Source organism: Urocitellus parryii, chromosome 8, assembly GCF_045843805.1.
Source record: "Urocitellus parryii isolate mUroPar1 chromosome 8, mUroPar1.hap1, whole genome shotgun sequence".
NCBI classification, from domain to species: Eukaryota; Metazoa; Chordata; class Mammalia; order Rodentia; family Sciuridae; genus Urocitellus; species Urocitellus parryii.
The window spans coordinates 119,260,703-119,281,888 of NC_135538.1; the positions used below are offsets into that span (position 1 = coordinate 119,260,703).

General features: G+C 43.7%; 1 protein-coding gene across 4 annotated transcripts in view; it reads right to left on the reverse strand.

Annotated features, from left to right (window-relative positions):
- Positions 1 to 12,117: 12,117 nt before the first annotated feature.
- Positions 12,118 to 21,186, reverse strand: part of LOC144256567 (MHC class I polypeptide-related sequence B-like) — a 45,106-nt gene continuing 36,037 nt past the window's right edge. For 2 of the 4 annotated variants that reach the window (XM_077801769.1, XM_077801767.1), the window contains exons 3-6: positions 20,753 to 21,040; positions 19,938 to 20,216; positions 19,686 to 19,823; positions 12,118 to 16,871 (exon numbers count right to left, since the gene is read on the reverse strand). In XM_077801769.1, coding sequence (XP_077657895.1) covers positions 16,819 to 16,871; positions 19,686 to 19,823; positions 19,938 to 20,216; positions 20,753 to 21,040 — 758 coding nt within the window. In that variant the 3' untranslated portion in view covers positions 12,118 to 16,818. The remainder of the gene's footprint in view (positions 16,872 to 19,685; positions 19,824 to 19,937; positions 20,217 to 20,752; positions 21,041 to 21,186) is intronic. The other 2 variants (XM_077801768.1, XM_077801770.1) reach the window with 2 other exon arrangements.

Below are 21,186 nucleotides of genomic sequence, written 5' to 3' on the forward strand. Positions count from 1 at the left end.
TGAATAAACAGCTGAAAGAAGAAAAAGTATCAAGGACCTGAATAAACTGCTGAAAGAAGATTCCCGAGTTGCGTCTTCCTTGCGGGCAAGGGGTCGCGACAAGTGGCGCCGAGACCCGGGAACCAGAACTTTCAGTCAGTCAGGGGTGGTGCACCGGTTAGTCCCAGGTAAGTGGGATCTGCGATCAAAGCAGGGATAGTCCCAGTAAGTGGGATCCGCGTCCAAAGCGGGGTCAGCTCCTCTACAAAGAAAGAGAGAGCCTCACATTTATTGCAGCTGCACTGTGTACTTTCACTTTTGTTTTCTGTGTTTCTTTTGTTGTGTCATTTCGCTTTTGTTTTTTGTGTTTCTTTTGTTGTTGTGTCCTCTGTAGATAAAGAGAGAGCGGGGAAAAATAAATAAATAAATAAGACGCTCCTCTGTAGATAAGGAGAGAGCGGGGTTTTGTATTTTCACTTTCTTTATACTGCTTGGAACAGTATGGGTGCTACTCCCTCAAGCCCAATTTTGCTGGCCTTGGACGGGTTACTGCGTTCTAAGGAACTTAAAGTGAAGCGGAGCACATTACAGAGGTTTTTAGAAGAGACTGACTCTGTAGCTCTTTGGTTTGTTTTTTCAGGGAGTCTGACGATTCCCAGCTGGGACAAATTAGGGAAGGACCTGGATTTCGCTCGTGAGCAGGGTATCTTGAAGGATGGTGTTATACTACTTTGGAAGTTAATTAGAGGATGTATAACAGATGGTAAATGCCAAGAAGCTGTGAGCGAGGGTCAGGCCGTTCTTGAGCAATTGCATGAAGAAAAATCGGAGGGGTCACATAGCGAGGTAACAGAAAGTCTTAGGAGTAAGAGTGGTGAACAGATAAGGGAGTCTGAAGTTAAACAGAGGAGAAGGCTCTATCCGGACTTGACTGAGTTAAAAACTCCCAAGGACACAAGTAGCTCGGACAGTTCTGAGGAATTAGATCTACCCTAGCCGCTCTCAACCCCGCCTTCTCATCTTCCCCCTCCCTATCAGGCCCACAGAAAAGTCTTAATTGACCTTCTCCAGAATATTCACCATGGCTTATTTTAGGACTTTCAGCAAAAGAATCTCTACAAAAACGTTTAATGTAGATAAACTTCCTATTTTCATGTTGCCCTGTTTTATTTGGCTACTGTCTGAAAAAATCAGCATTCCAGGCACTGGACACTCCCTTACTAGTTTTTCACAAAAATATGTAACAAGGCCTCTGGCCTTGAGCTGGGCTTCACAGTGCTGACTACATTTCTAAGATAAGGGAGTTACTAACTGGGCTCCATGGTAACAGCTGGCAGGAGGAAGAATTGGAAAGGGAGATAGAGGAACTGGAGGGTCGATTGAAAAAGTCAAGATTTAAAGCACCTACAGCCCCGATCGCTGTCACGCTCCCTCCTTATAACCCTGATTGGGACAAGGACAACCCCAGAAGGCTGGGGGGTGTTCAGTGGCAGCCTAAGACGGCCCAAACTTCCCAATAATTAAAAACTTGGATGCCGATGGACAGCCGGCCAGAGTACATGTTCCTTTAGCCTTTAAGGATATTAAGCAACTAAAGGAGGCAGTTACTAATTACAGACCCCATGCCCCCTTTACATTGACTCTCTTTGAGTCTTTCTCTGCCAATCAGCTGACACCTAGTGACTGGCAACAGCTTTGCATGGCTGTGTTGTCCGGAGAGGATTTTTTGTTGTGGAAAGGTGAAAATCAAGAGAGGTGTCGCGAGCTAGCCCGAGTCAATCAGGACTCCGGCTTCCCACGGCATAACCTTGAAATGTTAACAGGCTTGGGACAATATGCTATCATAAATCAACAAATTAATTATAATCCTGGGGTCTATGCTCAGATAGCTACAGCAGCCATTTAGGCTTGGAAGGCTCTACCTATTTCAAATGCTAAAACAAAAATTTCAAAAATTGCTCAAGGACCCTCTGAGCCTTATTCTGACTTCCTTGCCTGATTGATACAGGTAGCAGAAAAAATATTCCCTAACTTGGAACAAGCCATGCCGGTCATTAAGCAATTGGCTCTTAAATATGCAAATTCCTATTGCCAAAATGCCATTAAATCTACCAGAGCAAAGAGTGTTGATGACATGATTCGAGCTTGTAAGGATATTGATGGAGCTCATATTACAGGACAGGTTCTGGCCGCTGCCCTCAAAACGGAAACAGGGGCCCGGCCCGGACCCCGGAAGCCTAGGTGTATGGGGCAATCCAGGGACGGAATGGTACCCCGGGGAGTGGGCGACTTCGTCACCTCCCACGGACCAACCCCTTTCTATCTGTAGACTTCCTAGGGGAATGCCAGGAAGTACAGGATGTACAACTGCAACCGCAGGTCGCAGAGACAGAACAAGCTGCTACCACAGTAAGATCTTGGCCAGGCGGGGGAAAATGCAGACAAAATCAAACAAAATACAATCGGCTAAGAAAACTTGGAGAACTTTTGCCCTGAAAATGGGCACCAGACTCCATGTTGTTTGCATCACCATGGTAACCATAGGGTGTCTGGCCGGCATGGCTGCTTCCTGGTCCCACCTCCCACACTTTTGCGGGCTTCTGATTGGTTCTTCCACAGTCACTCAGACAGGACTTCTGGTCCCGCTTTCCAGCCACTAACCTGTACTGCTGTGTTTCAGATTTCTACCGGAGCTACTCAGAGCCTGTATTTTTTAAAAAATGCCTACCTGTAAATGCTAACAAAAGATATCTTTTTCAGACAAAACTTAATTCCACAGGTTTCTATGTTACAGTCCTAAATTTAAGCTAATTCTAAGTTAAATAACTTGACTTTTTCTCTATAGTTGTGTTACTGAATAAAGTTCTATTGATAGGAGATATCAAATATGCTTCTTTATATTTTACTTTTAATTTTGAAGGTTATGAGGATGCATTTGCTCGCCACAGGAACAAGCCGGCAAAGTTCCTGTGATGACCAAAAAATCCTTATTTTCATTGCTAACTATAAAAATAAAAATGTATACTCAAGGATCTTATTTCAGTTACATCAAGTGACATCACATAGAAGAGTGCACTCCTAGTTCAAAATAAATTACAATGGATCCAAATATTTTAAGACCACGTGGTTACATAAAGTTAATACAATTATAAGTTATGTTCTTATTCTTTATATATATATTTTAGATATTTAGATAACCTATATTTGTTAATCTATAAATTAATTAGCACATGCCTAATTGATTAGTTAATATATATTTGCCTAATTGTTTTTCTTCAACAGAAAACCCATAATTTATGTTTTATATTTACATTTATCAGATACTCTGCCTTTTCAGTTACAGATATTTGAGATAAATGCGTTTACTATAAATTTGCTTTTAAGTAAAAATACAATCAAGTAATTTCTACTTCTCAAGGTTATTGTTCAAACTCATAAAATGATAAATTATTATAATTATTTCTCCAAAATATCTAAAGGTTTTAACTTTATTTTCATTGATATTTCTTATCAAAATATAATAATTTGTTTATAGATTCTAAGGTTTTCAAAAATTGTTCCAAAGTATAAAAAGAAAAAAAAAAAAAAAAAAAAAAAAAAAGGGGGGGCACACATGCCTCCTCCTGGATGAAGAACCTTGGTGTCCTGTGATTTAGAATTAATCAACACATTTTATCTGGGATTTTGGCTGCTAATCAAAGGATAGATTTGCCTCAAGCTCAAGTTGAGGAATTGTCTGACCTAGTACATTTGGGTTGTATTGATCAACGAGCACATTTATGTATAACCTCTGTCAGATTTTATGATTCCAGAAATGCCTCATGCATCATTGGAGAGTATCTATCCGGAACCTGGTCCATGGAAGCAGAAAACTTGATCCAGTCTCAACTGACTCAGATTGCTGTTTTGAATAACACCCGTGTCGTACCAGTGACTTTGGGACAATTCACCCGTTGGATTTCTTCTGCTTTTTCCTTTTTTAAGGAGTGGGTGGGAGTAGGCATTTTTGGTGCAATGTGTTGCTTTGGTATGTTTCTCTGTTTGTGGTTTCTCTGTCGCCTCAAGGCCCGCAGTGCTCACGATAAGGCTATGATCATACAAGCTCTTGCTGCTTTAGAAAATGGCAACTCGCCACAGGTCTGGCTTGCGCATCTTAAACAGTAAACCTTTGACATGGTCGTTGCACCCCAAGTTATTATAACATTGCACTGGGATCGACATGTCCTTCTTTTGTCACTCTTCTAATGCTGGAACTTCTACCATATCTTTCCTTTGTGCATACCTCTCCTCCCTGCCTTTCTGCACTAGGATCTTTGCTAGCTAATCTTACAGTCCAACTACACCTGCCATTTGATGGTGATGGTCATGGGTCCTGTTTATGGAGGCGGTTGCCATAACAATGTCCTGTTGGCCACAACATGCTGAGCTGATCTTGTAGTACCCAGTGACGGGCAACTTCCACGCTTGCACTGCAACCTAAGACAGGGGAGTGGGGCCTCCCCAGAGACGGGTAAGCAGTGCAGGGGCGGTGGACGACCTAAGACAGGGGCTACTTGATTCCCTTTGACATGCAATAAACAAAAGAGGGGAACTTGCTGATAGCAGGCCTTCCCTGGCCCCCGGGGCCCAGCCCCCAATTCCTTGTTCTGCATGTCGAAGTGGCCAGCTCCCTAGGCCTCCTGTTTTTCCGCCTGAGACACATGTATTCCACGGGAACGTCTTGGCCTTTATCTAACAATGGCAGATGTCACGACCGAATTTCTCCCCCTTTCTACTGTCCGTGCCTTTCTTTCAGGGTGCTGCCAACTTGTTTGTCGTCGTATTTCTAATCAGTCACAGTTCAGCCTCAGCTGTCCCCCTTCGTCCACCATCGTCACGATACAGGATGCGAGGCAAGGCACTGCACTTGAGTGATCCTTGAAGTGGACCTCAAGGAGAGCATGTCCTATTGCATGCGGGTTGGACGTCCACGCCCCGCCCCACGAAAAAAGGCGTCGGCTGATATGGAGCCAGATCTGGGGAAGGCGCCTCCTTAGGGCTGAACCATATGCAGCCACTTCTGCACAGTGGGATAGGACCTCTACTCTCGCCTGTATTGTCTTAGTAAAACTAAAAAGGGGGAACTGTGGTGAGCCGTTTCTGTGTACTGTGGCCGCCATTACAAGATGGCGCTGATAGCACCGTGGCCTGTGATAAACAACTCCTTATTTTGGGAGAGTTGGCACGTAGCTGTAAATCACCCTATGAGAAAGATCCACGTGGCAGTTGTGCATTGGGGCTTTATCTGCTTTATTAGGGCTGGGGCACGTAGCAGTAGTAGTAGGAGTAGTAGTAGCAGGAGTAGTAGTAGTAGTAGTAGTAGTAGTAGCAGTAGGAGTAGTAGTAGAAGCTAAAAGACATGTCAATACAAAGGCCTGAATAAACAGCTGAAAGAAGAAAAAGTATCAAGGACCTGAATAAACTGCTGAAAGAAGATTCCTGAGTTGCGTCTTCCTTGCGGGCAAGGGGTCGCGACAGTTCCTCACCAGAGCCTCCAGTAAGGAACAAAGACCTGTGACATCTTGACCCTGTGAGCCTCTTGGGGGGACTTGGAACCTACATAACTGTGAGGTCATAAGTGGAACTTCATAAAGCCATTTGGCTTGTAGTAATTTCCATGATTTTTTAACCTCTGTGGAGACTAAGAAAACTGATATCCACCCCTCAGCAGGTGGACATGACTTAGATGAAGAACATAAGAAATCATCTTGATGATGTCAGGATCAAGTTCTTTCCAGGCATACAGAAACAGCATGCAAATGCACTGGGGCAGGAGCATGTCCCTGTGGTCATTGGAGAGTAAGTACTCTGGTGTGCCCTGAGTAGGGTCACTGAGTAGAGGCCAATGATGTGTTCAGATCCTGTAGGCCTGAAAGTTCCTGGAAGTCTTTTAATCTTTTTTTTCTGTGTGAGTCAGAGAGTTAGAAGACAGCTTGAGCATAGGAGGATCATAATAGAACTTCCCTTATAAAAAGACTTGTGTTGTAGAAGGCACTATGGATTCTATGATGAGAAGACAATGCCAAAGAGAATCAAGAAAGGCAGTAGAAACTGCAGGGAACCAGTGTTCTGTTACTGACTAGAGAGGCCAGTAGTGGAAATGGTGTGTGTCAGTAGTGGAAATGGTGTGTCAGTAGTGGAAATGGTGGGGGTGATTGGATCCTAGATCCTTTCTGAGGATGGCCTTCCCATCACTTCCTAATGGACTGAAGCTGGGGTATAAGAAGGAAGAGTCAGTGGTGCACCCCTTATATCAGACTGCATAAAGAGAAGGATGGAGTTGCCCTCAGTGGAGCAGCAGAGGACTCTGGAAAGGGCATATGAGAGAAAGGACATGGCAGGCACTCAGCATAGACATTGAACTGAGATCTATCCTGGAAATGCAGGTGAGGTTGGCACATTGGCAGTAGGATAGAGGGCATCTCCATCCTTCTCCTTAGTCCAGCCTACTGATCTGGGATATTTGGTCTGTGGACAGGATTAAGTGTTTTGTAACAAGCCCACCAGCCATCTTGGTGCCCAGCCAGATAGGGACTACTGAGGTCAGTGATCAGTGTCAGAGTGGGAGGGGTCTTAAATCCACATTTAAATGTGTTTTTCTCTTGAGGAGAAAAGGGATGTATATTGTCAATGACAAGACATGATGTTGAAAGATCATGTTGTTCTCTCTTCCAGGGGTACAGCCAGGTGGAAGATGCAGGTAGTGAAGAATATCTCTCTGCTGCTCTCTGAAACTGTGCCCAGACCCATTTCTTACTTCTTGGAGCAAAGAATGAGATCCATGTTTTTATGACTTAAATATTTAAGTTTTATACAGAACAAGGAATCAAAGATGGCAGAATAGAGGAAGGCTGTACTTTCCAGTTGCTCCACAGCTCAGAATAGAAGCAGTAGGAGTGCTGTGCTTCATTGAAGTGGGTGCCTGAGGGAATTCACTAAAGTTCAATATTAGACAGCAAGAGACCCAAGAATTCAGGTATTTTGAATAAAGCAAGAAAGAGTACATTGGAGCCAAGCTAAGGAGAAGCCATTCAAATGAGGCAAGGGGTCAGGTTTCAGGGGGTTGAGTCTAGCTTCCTTATGTCTGCTGTCAGCAGGTTGATTGTCATCTAGGAAGTCCGCACCCAAAGGCAGAGCAAGAGAAGGGGACACACAAAGTGTTTCCATAGAACATTCTATCCCAAACAGGGCAAAGGGATAATATCACAAAGGAACAGGTGAGCCTAGCTCAGTCCATGGGGCAACACACCTACATCTGAAGATGTGTCCTCAAACTTCCAGGACTGGAGAAATGTCCAGGTCACTATGAGATGTAGTGATGGTCAAAGCCTCTCCGCGCTGGGACAGAGAACACGAACCATTCAAAGTGACTTCCCACAAGTGTTGCTAAGCAAATAAAAAATAGAATCAAATTAAACATTAGAAATCAATCAAAATGGCAAGAATTCATACATATCTCTCTTCTCTTTATAGGAATTTAAGTGGTCACATCATCGATTGAAATATGGATGCTGTCACAAAGTGTTAAAAAAAATAAGACCTCATTGTATGGTATTTGTATGACCCTTAACACAGGCAAAATATTCAAAGGCTGAAGTGAAAGAATGGAAAATTATTCCATGTAAACAGAACCCTAAAGTAAGTAGGAGTAGCTATTCATATCCGACTTAGTAGACTTCAAGCCAAAATTACTCAGAAGAGAAAATCTATACTGTTAAAGAGAACAATCCAAAACCAAGAGAAATATTTATACTCTAAATGTCAGTGCACCTAATTACAAATAATAGATACTGCTTGACCTAAAGACTCAGATAGACCACCGCAGTATAATAATACTAGGTGGTTTCAACACAATTTTCACATAGATAGGTCATTCAGGTATAAACTCATAAAAGATTCTTCAGGCCTAAAAATTTATTCATATGTACCCAACAGATTTCTTTAGAATATTTCAGCCAACAACAATCAAATTCACATTACTTTTAGCTGCTCATGGAAGCTTCTCCAAAATGGATCATATATTGCATCAAATAACAAGTCTTAGCAAATAAAAATAATAATTCTTTTCATCTTATCAGATCATAATGTAATCAATACAAATCCACAGCAATAAAAACTATAGAAACTATATAAACACACTGAGATTGAGCAATACACTTTGGACATTTTAACAAGTGATAGAAAATATCAGGGGAGAACTTTTAAAAATCTTTACATCCACAGAAAAGAAATATATCACAATCTCTAGGAGACTAAGAAGGCAGCTGTCAGAGGAAAGTTTATAACTATGAGTATCAACATTAAAAAATCCCAAATAAGGAATCTCTACATTGAAAATTAACAACACTGAGGAAAAATATTGAGAAGCCAGTAAAAGATGAAAAGCTTTCCCATGTTCATGGATACACAGAATTGGTATTGCTAAAATGGCCGTATTACCAAAAGCAATCTACTGATTCAATGCAGTCCCCATCAAAATTCAATTATATTATTCATAGCAAACAAACAAACAAAAAACTCCTACAAAAACAGTCCCAAAACTATTCTAAGAAAAAAAATTCTGGAAGCATCACAATACCTGTCTTCAAATTATACTCCACAGCTATATTAACAAAAACTGCATGGTACTGAAATAATAGATGCATAGATCAATGCAACAGAATAGAATACAGAGAGACAAATCCAGACAGATGTTGTCTGTCATCTGATCTTTGACAAAGGCACCAAAAACATACATGAAAGAAATAACAGCCTTTTAAATAAATGGTGTTGGGAAAAACAAATATCCAAGGTAGAAGAATGAAACTACATTTCAATATCTCACCCAGCCCGAAAGTCAATTTGAAATGGAAATAAGACCCAGGAATTACAACAAAAAACTTTGAAATTGCTAGAAGAAAGCAGGGTAAAACTCTTCCATATAAGCAAAGAGAATGACTTTCTCTATAGGATTCCTAAAGCTCAGGACATAATACCAAGAATTAGTAAAATGTATGGCATCAGAGTAAGAAGGTTCTGAACAGCAAAGGAAATTATTCAGACCATGAAGAGAGAGCCTACAGAATGAGAGAAAATCTTTGCCAGATACTCTTCCAACAAGATAAGTATTCAGAATATATAAAGAAATAAAAAAACATAAAAACTAAAACAAAACAAAACAAAAACCCAAAACCCATCAATAAATGGTTAAATGAGCCAGGCTTGGTGGTACAAGACAGTAATCCCATGGCTCTGATGCTGAGGCAGGATTGTGAGTTCAAACCCAGCCTCAGCAACTTATCAAGGTCCTAAGCAACACAGTGAGACCCTGTCTGTAAATAAAATATTTTAAAATGGGTGGGGATGAGGCTCAGTGCTTAAGTGTCTCTGGGTTCAATCCCTGGTACCACCCCCCCAAAAGCTAAATAAACTAAATAAACACTTCTTAAAGGAAGAAATACAAATGGCTTTTGAAAATGTTCAACATCTTTTGCTACAGGGATTTGCATTCAGGAAAATAAAAATCAATACTACACTGAAATCTTGTCTTAATCTAGTAAGAATGATAGTCATCAAGAATACAAATAATAATACTGATGAGGTTGTGGAAAAAAGATTTATTCAGTGTCAGTGGGACTGTAAATTAGTACAACCACTATGGAAATCAGTATGGAGGCTGATTCAAAAGTCCAGGAATGGAACCAACATAATACTCAGTTATGCTACTCTTTATGATTTATCCAAAAGAATTAAAGGGAGCATACTGCAGTAACACATGCATATCACTGTTCATTACAGCACAATTCACAATAGACAAATTATGGAGCCATGCTAGATGGCTGCCAACAGATGAATGGATGAAGAAAATGTGGTATATACACAAAATAGTGTTTTTTTTCCAGCCACAAAGAAGAATGAATTATGCTATTTGCAGGGGAATGAATGGAACTTGAGAAGTTTGTTAAGTCAAAATGCCACACTCAGAAGGGATGGGAAAGTAATGGAATTAGAATGGAGACCAGTAGAGGAAGGAAAGTGACTGGTGGGAGAGTGGAGGTAAGAGAATGATGAGTTACTAAGAAATAAAATTGACCAAATTAAATTGTGCACATATATGAATATGTAATAAGGAATACCACTCATTGTTTAGCTGTACATTTTTAAAATGAAATTTTAAAATAATAAAGATTGCATTCAGGAAAATGCAAATCAAACCTGTACATATATATATATATATACAAATGCAAAATGTTGAAAGCTAATTTCATTTTGAGGAGGGCCACAGGGATTACTGCTCTCCAGACCCATTTCCCTCATTCCATTGTGGGATAGTGGTTCAATTTCCCCTAAATAGTCAGCATCCATCATTTCAGCCAGCACAGTAAGTCTGTTGATTGGCTGTTGGTTTGGCCTAACTTTCAGTTCAATGTGTCTTGGGGTGGCAGTATTCCTGCCTGTGGATGTTAGAACGCAAGCCAGCAAAACACAAAGGTACTGGTACAGGAAGCATAAATTTTGCCAATAAGTCCCTAGAGGCAAGAGAGCATGTGGCCACTTCATTTCCAATTTGATTCCTGGCCTGAGAGAAATAGCACTATATATTGGACAATGATTCAGAGCATATTCAGGCTTATGGAAAACCTTGCCCTTGCCCTGCAAGGTAGTGCAAGCTTGTTAGCGCTGTAACTGACTTCAAAAAACCCTTCCACCAATCTACCAAGACCCCTGCTTCAGGATGGTGGGGAGCATGGTAAGACATTCATGAGCACCAACCCATTGCTTTACTTCTTTGGATGTGAAGTAACTTCCTTGATCAGAAGCAATGCTCTGTGGAACATCACGATGATGCCAAAGGTATTCTGTAACCCACAGACAAAATTTTGGCAAAAGCATCGCCTGTAGGGAAGGTAAATCCATAGAGGGTAATTGTCTATTCCAACAAGAAGAAAACACTGCTCCTTCAGGGATGGTAGCTGTCCAGTATAATTGACTTTCCATAGATAACTTCTATTTACCAAGGGAAATGATATTCCATATGGGGAATCAGAGTTTTTCCTGCTGCTGGCAGACTGACTACAACCAACTTGGCCTTCGAAAGCAAAAGTAAGTCCTTGTTGCTGAGCTTATGCAAAACCTCCAGCCATGGTACCATGACCACATATATCAGCAGCCCAGTGGGCAATAGGAAGAGTGGCTGGGGAAAGAGGATGTCTGGAATCTATAAAATGATGTACCCCATCCACTTCACTGTTAAAGTCTTCCTCTACTGAATTCACCCCTTTCCTCAAAGTTCCTTGTCATTAAATTACTATAATGTTCCTTCCAAATCCATTAGCAAATCCATTGGTCACAAGAATTGATACATAATTGCACATTTGGCCTTTTTCTCTAGAAGACAAGTTAACAGCCCACTCTCCTGCTTCAAATTCTGCCTACTGGGAGGGTACCATCCATCAGGATCATTTAGGGATGTCCCAGGAACAGAATGCAGTATGTCAGCGTTGTGCATTCTGCCTGCATATCATGTAGAACCATCTGTCAATCAGGACCAGGATTTCTCTTTCTCTGTCACTTGGGCATAGGGATATGAGACCAAAGGTACAGATTGGGAGAAGAGGTAGTAGAGCAGCAGTGATAGGCATGGAATCTGGGGTACTTCTTCATGTATTTGACTTCTGCCTTCAGAGCCTGCTTAGGCCTGAACTCATATACACCACTAGCCTGTAACACTGGAGTGCTCCTATGTACATACAAGTTTACAACTTGTTGAGTCAGATAAATGTAGCACATGATGGACAGCTCAGATCATATGGTAACTTGGTTGCCAAGGTTAATTGTTCAGTCTCAGGGGCAGAGGCTGCTAGTGGAAAGCCAATTTCAATTTCTCAAATGGAAAGAAGTTACCTGTGGATATAGCAGGATTTTCTCCAAAATCTTAAGAGACCTGCACATCAATTCGCATAGAGGGTCTGACAGAGTTTCTAGACAGCATCCCTACCTGCCACTGGCACAGCAGCCTGCATCTATTGTAGAGCTTTCTATTGTTCTGAGCCCAACTTGCCGGGGTGGGGGGGTGGGGGGGGTGACGAATAACTTCTGTAGATTGATGCAGCAGGAATAGGAGCCATTTATTGTAGGGCAACAGAGCTATTTATACATTTTGCACAGCTTATCTTAATTAGCATAAACTAGATACATCAATCAACCAATAAGGAATCTCCACACTTAATGGCTCACTTTTGTTACTTCTCAAACCACTCCCTCTGACATTTTGCCAGGCACCATCCAGACTTGTTTACGAACTCTAACATTTCCCTGGCAAAATACCAGGTGTTATTTTTGACTTATTTACAGACCTTAACAATTCCCCCTTTTGTTTAATTTAAATAAAGACCATAGTGGTTTTTACAGAAACACCATAAATAACCTGCTACAAACAGAAAGTGAGGATACAAAATGTAACAATACCAAGCCACTTGATGGATCCATGCAAGAAGCCCTTGGAAAAATTACACCAGCAATGACACTGTTAGCAAAGATACCGAGTTACAATTTGTTGTACATTACAGTTTGTTGTCTCAGTCCAGGTAATGCAGTATCTCAATAGAATAACTCACAGTCCAGGTAAATCACAGTCCAGGTAAGTTCTGCAGGCAGCTAGCTTAAATCACAGTCCAGGTAAGTTCTGCAGGCAGCTAGCTTAAATCACAGTCCAGGTAAGTTCTGTAGGCAGCTAGCTTGATCCGAAGTCTCGTCTGCTTTTCAGCCGAAGTCTCATCCTTTTTTCAGCCAAAGTCTCCTCCGGTTCTCAGCAACACTGGAAATTCTTCCACGTTCGTTTTCACTGGCACTGGGACAAAGGCAGGAACTCTGCAACGCTGGCTAAAGAAAATTCTGTAGCATTCCACTAAGAAAACAACTTTTTGAACAATTTAGTACATTATCTCAAGGTTTTGTTACATTTGAAATAAGCCTTAATAGTGCTCATTACTCATTAGCTTCCAGGTGTGGGAGAACCATTGTAGCTTAGTTATTGGCATTGAAAATGACCAAACATCAGGGACGCTGGTAGCGTCTTCTGCTGGCTGTAGCATCCTGGGCAGCCCCAGATGACCCTGGGGAGAGTCCGGGGAGTGTCCCGGACTCAAACTGCTACTGGGCACAGGGAGCAAGAGCCTGGGAGACTGTGCCTCCAGGTCAGGTCTAGATTTGGGCTCCCGGCAGTGGAAGAGCCGGCTGCCGCCGCTGCTTGGAAGGTACTTGCTGCACCATGACCTGCTTGTGCACATGGCAGCCGCTGCACAGATTCACGCACCCTCCGGTAACGAAAAGCATTTAGTAATAGCCTTTTGCTGCAACTTCTTTTCTGATAATCCTTTTTTTTCTGAACTTTCTTTTTCTTTTTCTTTCTGACTAGAGTTCCTGGGCTTTTATCAACACATGCCCTAACTATTCTTGGTTTCATTGGGGTGTCTTCTTCCCTTAGTAATTTACTTCTCACCCCTTCCATATTTTCATTGCAAAGACAATACAATACACTGAGACAAAACAAGACACAAACATACTGTATCAATCTTCTCCATTTTCTCGAAATGGCCATTTTTCTTCTCTCTTTCCTTTCTCGCCCTATCTGCCTAGGGACGAGAGGATTGCTCCAGTCCTATCTATGGACGGGCAGCTTTTTTTCGTCACTTACCCCCGAGTGTCCCGGGGCTCCCGTAACGGGCCACCATCTGCCGGGGGGTGACGAATAACTTCTGTAGATTGATGCAGCAGGAATAGGAGCCATTTATTGTAGGGCAACAGAGCTATTTATACATTTTGCACAGCTTATCTTAATTAGCATAAACTAGATACATCAATCAACCAATAAGGAATCTCCACACTTAATGGCTCACTTTTGTTACTTCTCAAACCACTCCCTCTGACATTTTGCCAGGCACCATCCAGACTTGTTTACGAACTCTAACATTTCCCTGGCAAAATACCAGGTGTTATTTTTGACTTATTTACAGACCTTAACACCAACTCAAAAGTAGGAGCTTTTCAGTTCACTCAGTAAATGGCCTAGAGTAGCACTGCCACATGAAGAATGTTCTGCCTCCAAAATTCAGAGATCTACTAGGCATTGTGCCTCCTTGATATTTATAGAAGGGGTCAGATGCAATGACTCCTCCCTCACTTTAGAAGGAATATCTTTCCATTACTCCTAACATTGGGTTTCTATTTTAATGAGGTAGAAGACCCTAAATTTTGTCAAATATATTTTCCCCCTGTAACATGCAAGTGTCTTACTACTTCTCAGTCCCTAGATCCAATCAGAATAATGTCATCAATACAACAGAAAATCATGGCTTCTTCTGAAAGGGAAAGCAATTAAAACCCTAAGGGAACAGGTCAGAGAGTTTGTGCCTATAAATCAACCAATTCAGGGAGCTAAGGCAGGAGGATTGCAAGTTCAAGGTGAGCCTGGGTAATATAGCAAAACTAGTTGTCAAGAAAAAGATTCTTCTGAACCAAATTATGACACAGGTCTTAGGAGTTGATATCTTCTGGAATGAGATAGCAAATGTGCCCTCCTCACTAAAGAATCTCTGAAAGAAAAGAAGAAAACTCCTGTTCTTCCCAAATCCAAAGTCAAGGCTTTGAAGACCAGGAAAGCAGTACTGAAAGGCATCCAGAGGCACAAAACAAATAAATACAAGGGTTGGAGGTGTAGCTCAGAGGTAGAATGCAGGCTTAGTATGTGTAAAGCCTGGGTTTAATCCCTAGCACCAAGAAAGAAAGATCCACCCATGACCCATCTTCCAATGGACCCTTCATTGTTGCTCTGGAGGTAGCCCAAATATCCTATCTGAGGTACATGCTCAACTGCTCCTAATTGTGTTGCTTTGGATGTTGCCAACAGAGTGTGGGTCATTTAAACTCCATCCAGCTGGATAATTCTAAATACAATTTTTTTCATCATAAAGGAGAGAGAGAGAGAGAGAGAGAGAGAGAGAGAGAGAGAGAGAGAGAGAGAATGTATCTTCCTGTCCTTGAGAGCTAAAGACAAACTGCTAATGTAGGCATTATAGATGACATAAAGCCATTTTCCAATCAGGTGTGGTGGTATGCACCTGTAATTCTAGAAACTCATGAGGTTTGAGGCCAGCCTCAACAACTTAGCGATCCTTTGTGTCAAAATAAAAAATAAAAAGGGATGGGCATGTAGCTCATTGGTAAATAGTCCTTGGGTTGATTATTTAGCATCCCCCACAAAAAAAGGTGTTTTCTAGGTTAACAGCTGCATATCAGTTTCCAGGGGATGTGTTATTTTGCTCAAGCAATAAAACCACATCTGACATAGTAGTTGCGATTGGAAGGTGCCCCTTGTTAAGATTAAAACAATCCACTGTGATTCTTCAAATTCCTCTTTCTGCAGCAAAGGTCAGACAGTTGAGTTCAATGGGATTGGGGTAGCAATCACTAATCTTTGTAGTCTATCCAGGAGTGCAGTATTATTTGCCTAGATAGAGGCATTTCTAGCAGCTTCTGCTAGAAGGTGGTGCCTTCCCACCACAACAGCCCCCTGTGGCTGAAATGGTTTACTGCATTATGCATTTAGGAACTGTGGGATAACCACAGAATGGGTTAACATTTTGGTCCACTTTGAAAAGAAACTGAGCTAAAACTCCATTGATTTTCTGATCTCATAAGTTCCTGTTTGGATCACGGAGCCATAGTGATATTTAGTGTCTCTGAAAATGAGTGTCAATTTAGAGCCAATGTCCAATAGTAATAAAATATTTGATTATTTCCTTTTCCCCAATGCACAGTTTCCCTACTAATAGCACATAGGGTCCCTTGATGAAGGCTGGGAGTAAGATGAACTGTAGGAATTTTCAGTAGTGCACTGAAAGGGATCCTTCCTCGAGAAAGCTGACTTCCCTTCATTTTGGGGTTCTGGGTCTGTAAACTGGCTCAAGTCTGGCAGATGATGGAGGGACTGTGTCTGTGTTCTTATGAACCAAGGTAGATGCGTGTTCATTTGTCCCAGAAATGTTTATCTTATACACATGAAGTAAGAAATGAGTAGGCTTTGTAACTGTTTCACTTCTAGGAATATAAGGATAAGTGATATAAAGCTAATGTCATCAGGGCACCAGCCACACTACTCTGACTGTTGCTATGGCTGGTGTCCATTACAGAAGCCACATTTACCTTAAGGCCTTTGGCTACTGAGTGCCACCATTTGTCGACCTTAGAATCCAATTATGCTCATTATATTTAAGTTTTCACATTCAGAGACTGCAGTTTGTACTGTGCACTTCTGGCCTCATGGAAGCAGAGGAGGTCACAAATACTCCAAGATTCCACTTATAAAGTGTCTAAAGCAGTCACATTCTTAGAATCTGCAAAGAGAATGCTGGTTGCCAGGGCAGAGGGTGGGGAGGTTTTGTTGAAAGGACATAGTTTCTCAGAGACTCTGAGAAGAGAAATGTCCCTAGGGATAAAAAGTCATATTCTTCAAAATGGAGTGTCTTCTTCCCCACCACTCTGCATGCTTCAGCTGGACTGATGGTGGAAGATGCTGGTGTCTGATTCACACACATTCTGGGTCGCTTACTCTCAATATCTCAGGCCATAAGCACATGCCAGTCACTTTTTTCCCCCAGGCCAACTGACCCCTATTGCTCAGCATAAGGACACCTCAAAGTTCCAACCCTGTCCTGTCCATCAATGTGATTCTCCAGTTCATCACACTAGGGCTCCAACTCTTCAGGGCAGATGTGCTCCACAGCATCACCCTGGAAGCTTGATGCAAGCTGCAAGGTGCTGTTATGGTTCCTCTTCACCATCTGCTGATGATTCAGGATTTGTGAGCTCCTGAGCTATGGGAGAAGGGAAAAGTCAGTGTTCAATTGACTGCAGAATATGACATTTATTCCTCAGGACCTCTCTCTTCTCAGACTCTCCAAAATCAGATTCAGAGTTTGAGTGAAAAAAGAAAATGCCCCCACTAGTTTTCCTCACCAGCTTCCTCTCCTAAATCCATGAACAGCATCACCTGCCTCAGTTTCCACCATGCATCCCTCAAGGGAATGAAAGACCAAAGAAGTAAGGGACAAGATCCCAAAGTGAAGCCCAGTGCCTGCTCCTCTGCTCAATCATTCCTGACAGAATAGGGACCTGCCATAGAAGGCAGTTCCTTCTGCCAATCCTGGGCACAGGGTTCACACACAGGCCTTTACCCCCTTAATATCCAGGCGTCCTCTGCTGCAGGGGCAGGTGCTCATCCAGCAGGGTCTGCTCCAGCTGCAGCTCAGCATCCTTTCCTCTCAGCCCTGAGCCAGCAGCTCCTAACTGGAAAGCCCACCAGGAAGCCCAGGGGCACCAGCAGGTCCAGCCAGAAAAACATGCCTGCCCCCTGGTCTGCTGCTCACCTGACCTGAAGCAGCTCACACAGAGCAGATGCAGAATCCCTGACCCCCAACACTTACTCAGGTCCCTAATCTGTACTTTACCCTCCTAGGGCCTACCTGGCCCATCTGCCCCAGGAAATCAGCTGCTCCCCAAGGGCTCCTGCTTCCTGAGACTGCCTCACCTTCTTTCTCCCAGCCCTAGCAGGGACTCACACAGGCCACAACCCTGGAGGTGTAGCTCAGTGGTAGAGCACCCCTGGGTAAATCCTCACTATTTCTAAAAGAAAAAAAAAGATGTACTGAAAATGGAAATATTTTTATTGGGTATGAATATTTAGAGAAGAAATTTGGAAATATGAACACCTAACCTTCACTCTTTTCTGCATATGTTCCAGTGAAATTGCAGGCTGTGGGGAGCCGCTCTGAATGAACACACCTTCAAGTCCTGACACAGGGGGCTCTGACCAATTAACTATATTTCTTAGTGACTTTCACGTTGTCCCAGCTCAGATAGCAAGGCGTGGCTTCAGGTGTAGGTGTACCGCTGGGATTGAGTTACACTCACCTGCTCCCTTGTAATCCTACCCCTTCTGCCTTTTTTGGATAGAACTTTCTAAAAAACAGCATCCCCCCCAAATAAAAGCCCACTTCTGAACGTGCTTGCCCTCTCTCTCTCACCAGTCTCTGTGACTTTCTCTTGCTCTCCTTTTGGGGAACTTGAGGCTGGGATCTGGGAAAGTTGTCCTGAAGCTTGTGTAAAGGTATTTTGTGTCGTTTTATTTTGCATCACCCCAAATTCACAGGAGTGACCTTAGTTCACCATCTGTGCTGGACAGGGGTGGCAGTAGGCAACTATTTTTCCCCACAGAGAACCAGAACTAGCTTTCACCCTACAGCAGAGGCTGCAGGTGAGAGCAGCAGAGAGCACTGAACCATCTGCCCTGGAGGGAGAGTTACCTGGACAGCTCCTGCTGGGGGGCAGGTTTCCCAGACCCAAGGGGCCAATCACTCACCACCCCCACTGCTGACCCCACAGAAGGGGCAGAAACAACAGAAAGATCCTCCAAACCAGTAACTGACTGTACATGCTTCAACTTTGTTTCCTATTGAAACACCAACTTCCTGTTTTCTCTTTTCCTGACCCCTCCAGCAACTGATTGGTGACAGGGGAATGGTTTTGACCATCCCTTACTCCAAATGCACAGGGGAATGACCATCTTATAAAGGGGAATAGCCAAGGGAGGGCAGGGTGAGCAGAGGCCATAGAGCACAGACTCAACACACCAACACACACAGTCCTTGGGGCGTGCCCTCTGGGGCTGGACAGGAAACACTAAGTGTCACAGTCAGCTTTCACTACTTTAACAAAACACCTAAAGTAAAACACTCAGGAGGAAAGATTTACATTGGCTCAAGTTTCACCAATTTCATCCCAGGGTCCCTTGGCCCCATTGCTATGGGCTAGTGATAGGGCAGAAAATAATGATGGCCAGCACATGACAGAGTGACACTCTTCACTTCATGGTGGCTATGTGGTAGCCAGGTGGCACAGAAGGAGAGAGCCAGGAGCCTGGGACAAGATGTTCCCTTCAAGGAATGCCTCTTCCAACTAGGCCCACCTGCTAAGGCTTTACAATTTCCAGTAGGACCAACACCTGGGGCCAAGCCTGCAACTCATGAGCCTTTGGGAGATATTCCACATAGAAACTCTAACACCAGGTAGGACAAAAATGGACCACAGCTGCCCCACAATGGCTGGTTTCTCTCCCCAGATGGTTGGAGGCATCTGCTTTTTCATTTTTCCATAACATCTGGGAAGCCACTCCTGATGGACGACCATTGTGGTGGGGCCTGGGATGGAGTACATGCCCTAGTGACCCAGTGGACACACACAGGAGACACCCCTGAAGAGTGACTGGAGATGCTGATAAGATAGAAGATAACTACATGTGCTGAAGACCCCTGGGCCTGCTCTACATGGGCCTCCCAGGGGAAGCAGAGGCAGGGCACTGGTGCCACAGGCCTCATGGTTCTTCTTATTGGTTTGCACATGACAGGTGGAGAGACAGGAAAGAGGCAGGCAGACAGGAAGAAACCAGAGGCAATAGTCTTTGTGTGATTCCTCTAGAGTTTCTAAAGAACACAAATCACATATCCTTTTATATTTGTCCGCCTGTTCCAGAAGTCTGGTCACCTCCACTGCACTCTGTGCAGCATGAGGCATGAGGGACCCTTCAACCCAGAATGACCCTGCCATCTCCATCCACTGCCCACTTTTCTTACCTGAACCCTCTGCAGCTGAAATTGTCTCCCTCCTGTTGCTCCAAAGCACATAAAGGAGAAGAAGAAGAAGAATAGCATCAACAGCAGCAACCACACCTAGAGAGGCTCGCCATCGGCTTTGAAGCAGCAGGGTCGACCCTGAAAACACACATACTACCATCTGGGTTCCAGAACCTCTAGACTTCCTCCCTTTCACCACCCGGGTCACTGACCTACCCAGTTGGGAACCCCTGCTGGGACACCCAGGCTCACCACAGGGCACAGTGCCAGTGCTCTCTTTCCCACTATGACGCACATGGCAGGTAAATCTCTGCTCCTGTCCTTGAGGAATCCTGGTGGACACGCAGGTCTGGTAGGTCCCATTCCCATATGGCAAGAGACTCCCAGACTGCTGTGTGTCCTGGCTCAGGGGTTCCCCATCCTGAAGCCAGGTCAGAGAGATAATCCAGGGATAGAAACCAAAAGCCCAACATGTGGCGTTGATGGTGTCCTCCAAGGCCTCACCACAGGTAACAGTCACTACTGGGGACACTAGAGAAGAAAAAGCAGAAACAGTCAGCCATGTGATCCAGCCTTACTCCCCTTAATGGAGGCAGAGGGAACAGGGATGGTTCTTTCTGCTGTTCTGTCTCTGACCAAAGTCCTCATTGACACCAGACCTGCTGCAAATCTGCTCTCAGCCAAGGGCCTCAGTCCTCTGACTGGCAGGAGGATGGGCCTCGGGTTTGTGGCCTCACATTCTAACTTGCACATGTTGATGTGAGGAGGGGGTGTTACGGGGACTCCTTGTTTGTGAGGCCACAAGGGAGCTCTGCATGATAAGCAGGTTGGCAGGCAGGTGGGCAGAAGAGGGCTCAATTCCTGCCTAACCCCAGTTGCCTGAGGCTCAGGGTACTTCCTCGTTTTGGCCCAGATAGTTCATAGATTGCCAAACCCTCCTGTCTTTATGCAGTGGTTTAAAAGGATGGGGAAATCAGAATACATCACCCTCACAGAGAACACATGCATCCCATAGTACAGAGAAGGCCCCTTATATTGAGGCTCTAGGGGAATGGGGGCTGGGGTACCTATTGTCTTATTGAAGGCTATCCAGGAGTTCAGATATCTCTGGAGTCTTCCACAAATTGTTCCTTGCACATGGGCCCATTGAGCCTTGCTTGGACTATCATCCGATTTCCAGTGCTTCTTGACTTCCATAGCCAAAGTCTGAGCCGAGGAAGGGTGCACTGTCCAGCTGTGAGTCACAGGATGAAAGGAGAGGAAGGGCTCCTCATCATAGTAGAAATCCCAGAAGCCCCTGGTGCGGTTGTTCTTTTGCATCTCACAGCCCCAAGACTCCTGGAGGGAATGAGACCCTGCCCCCATCCACCAGTCACTTTAGCATCCCCTGGTGCCTCTGCCTCCCTGCCCACCAAGAGAAACTCCAGCCCACAGAGGATCCCAGCATGGCTCTCTCTTCAATGTCCCTGTGCTGAGCTCTATGGACCCCATGCTTGCCCTT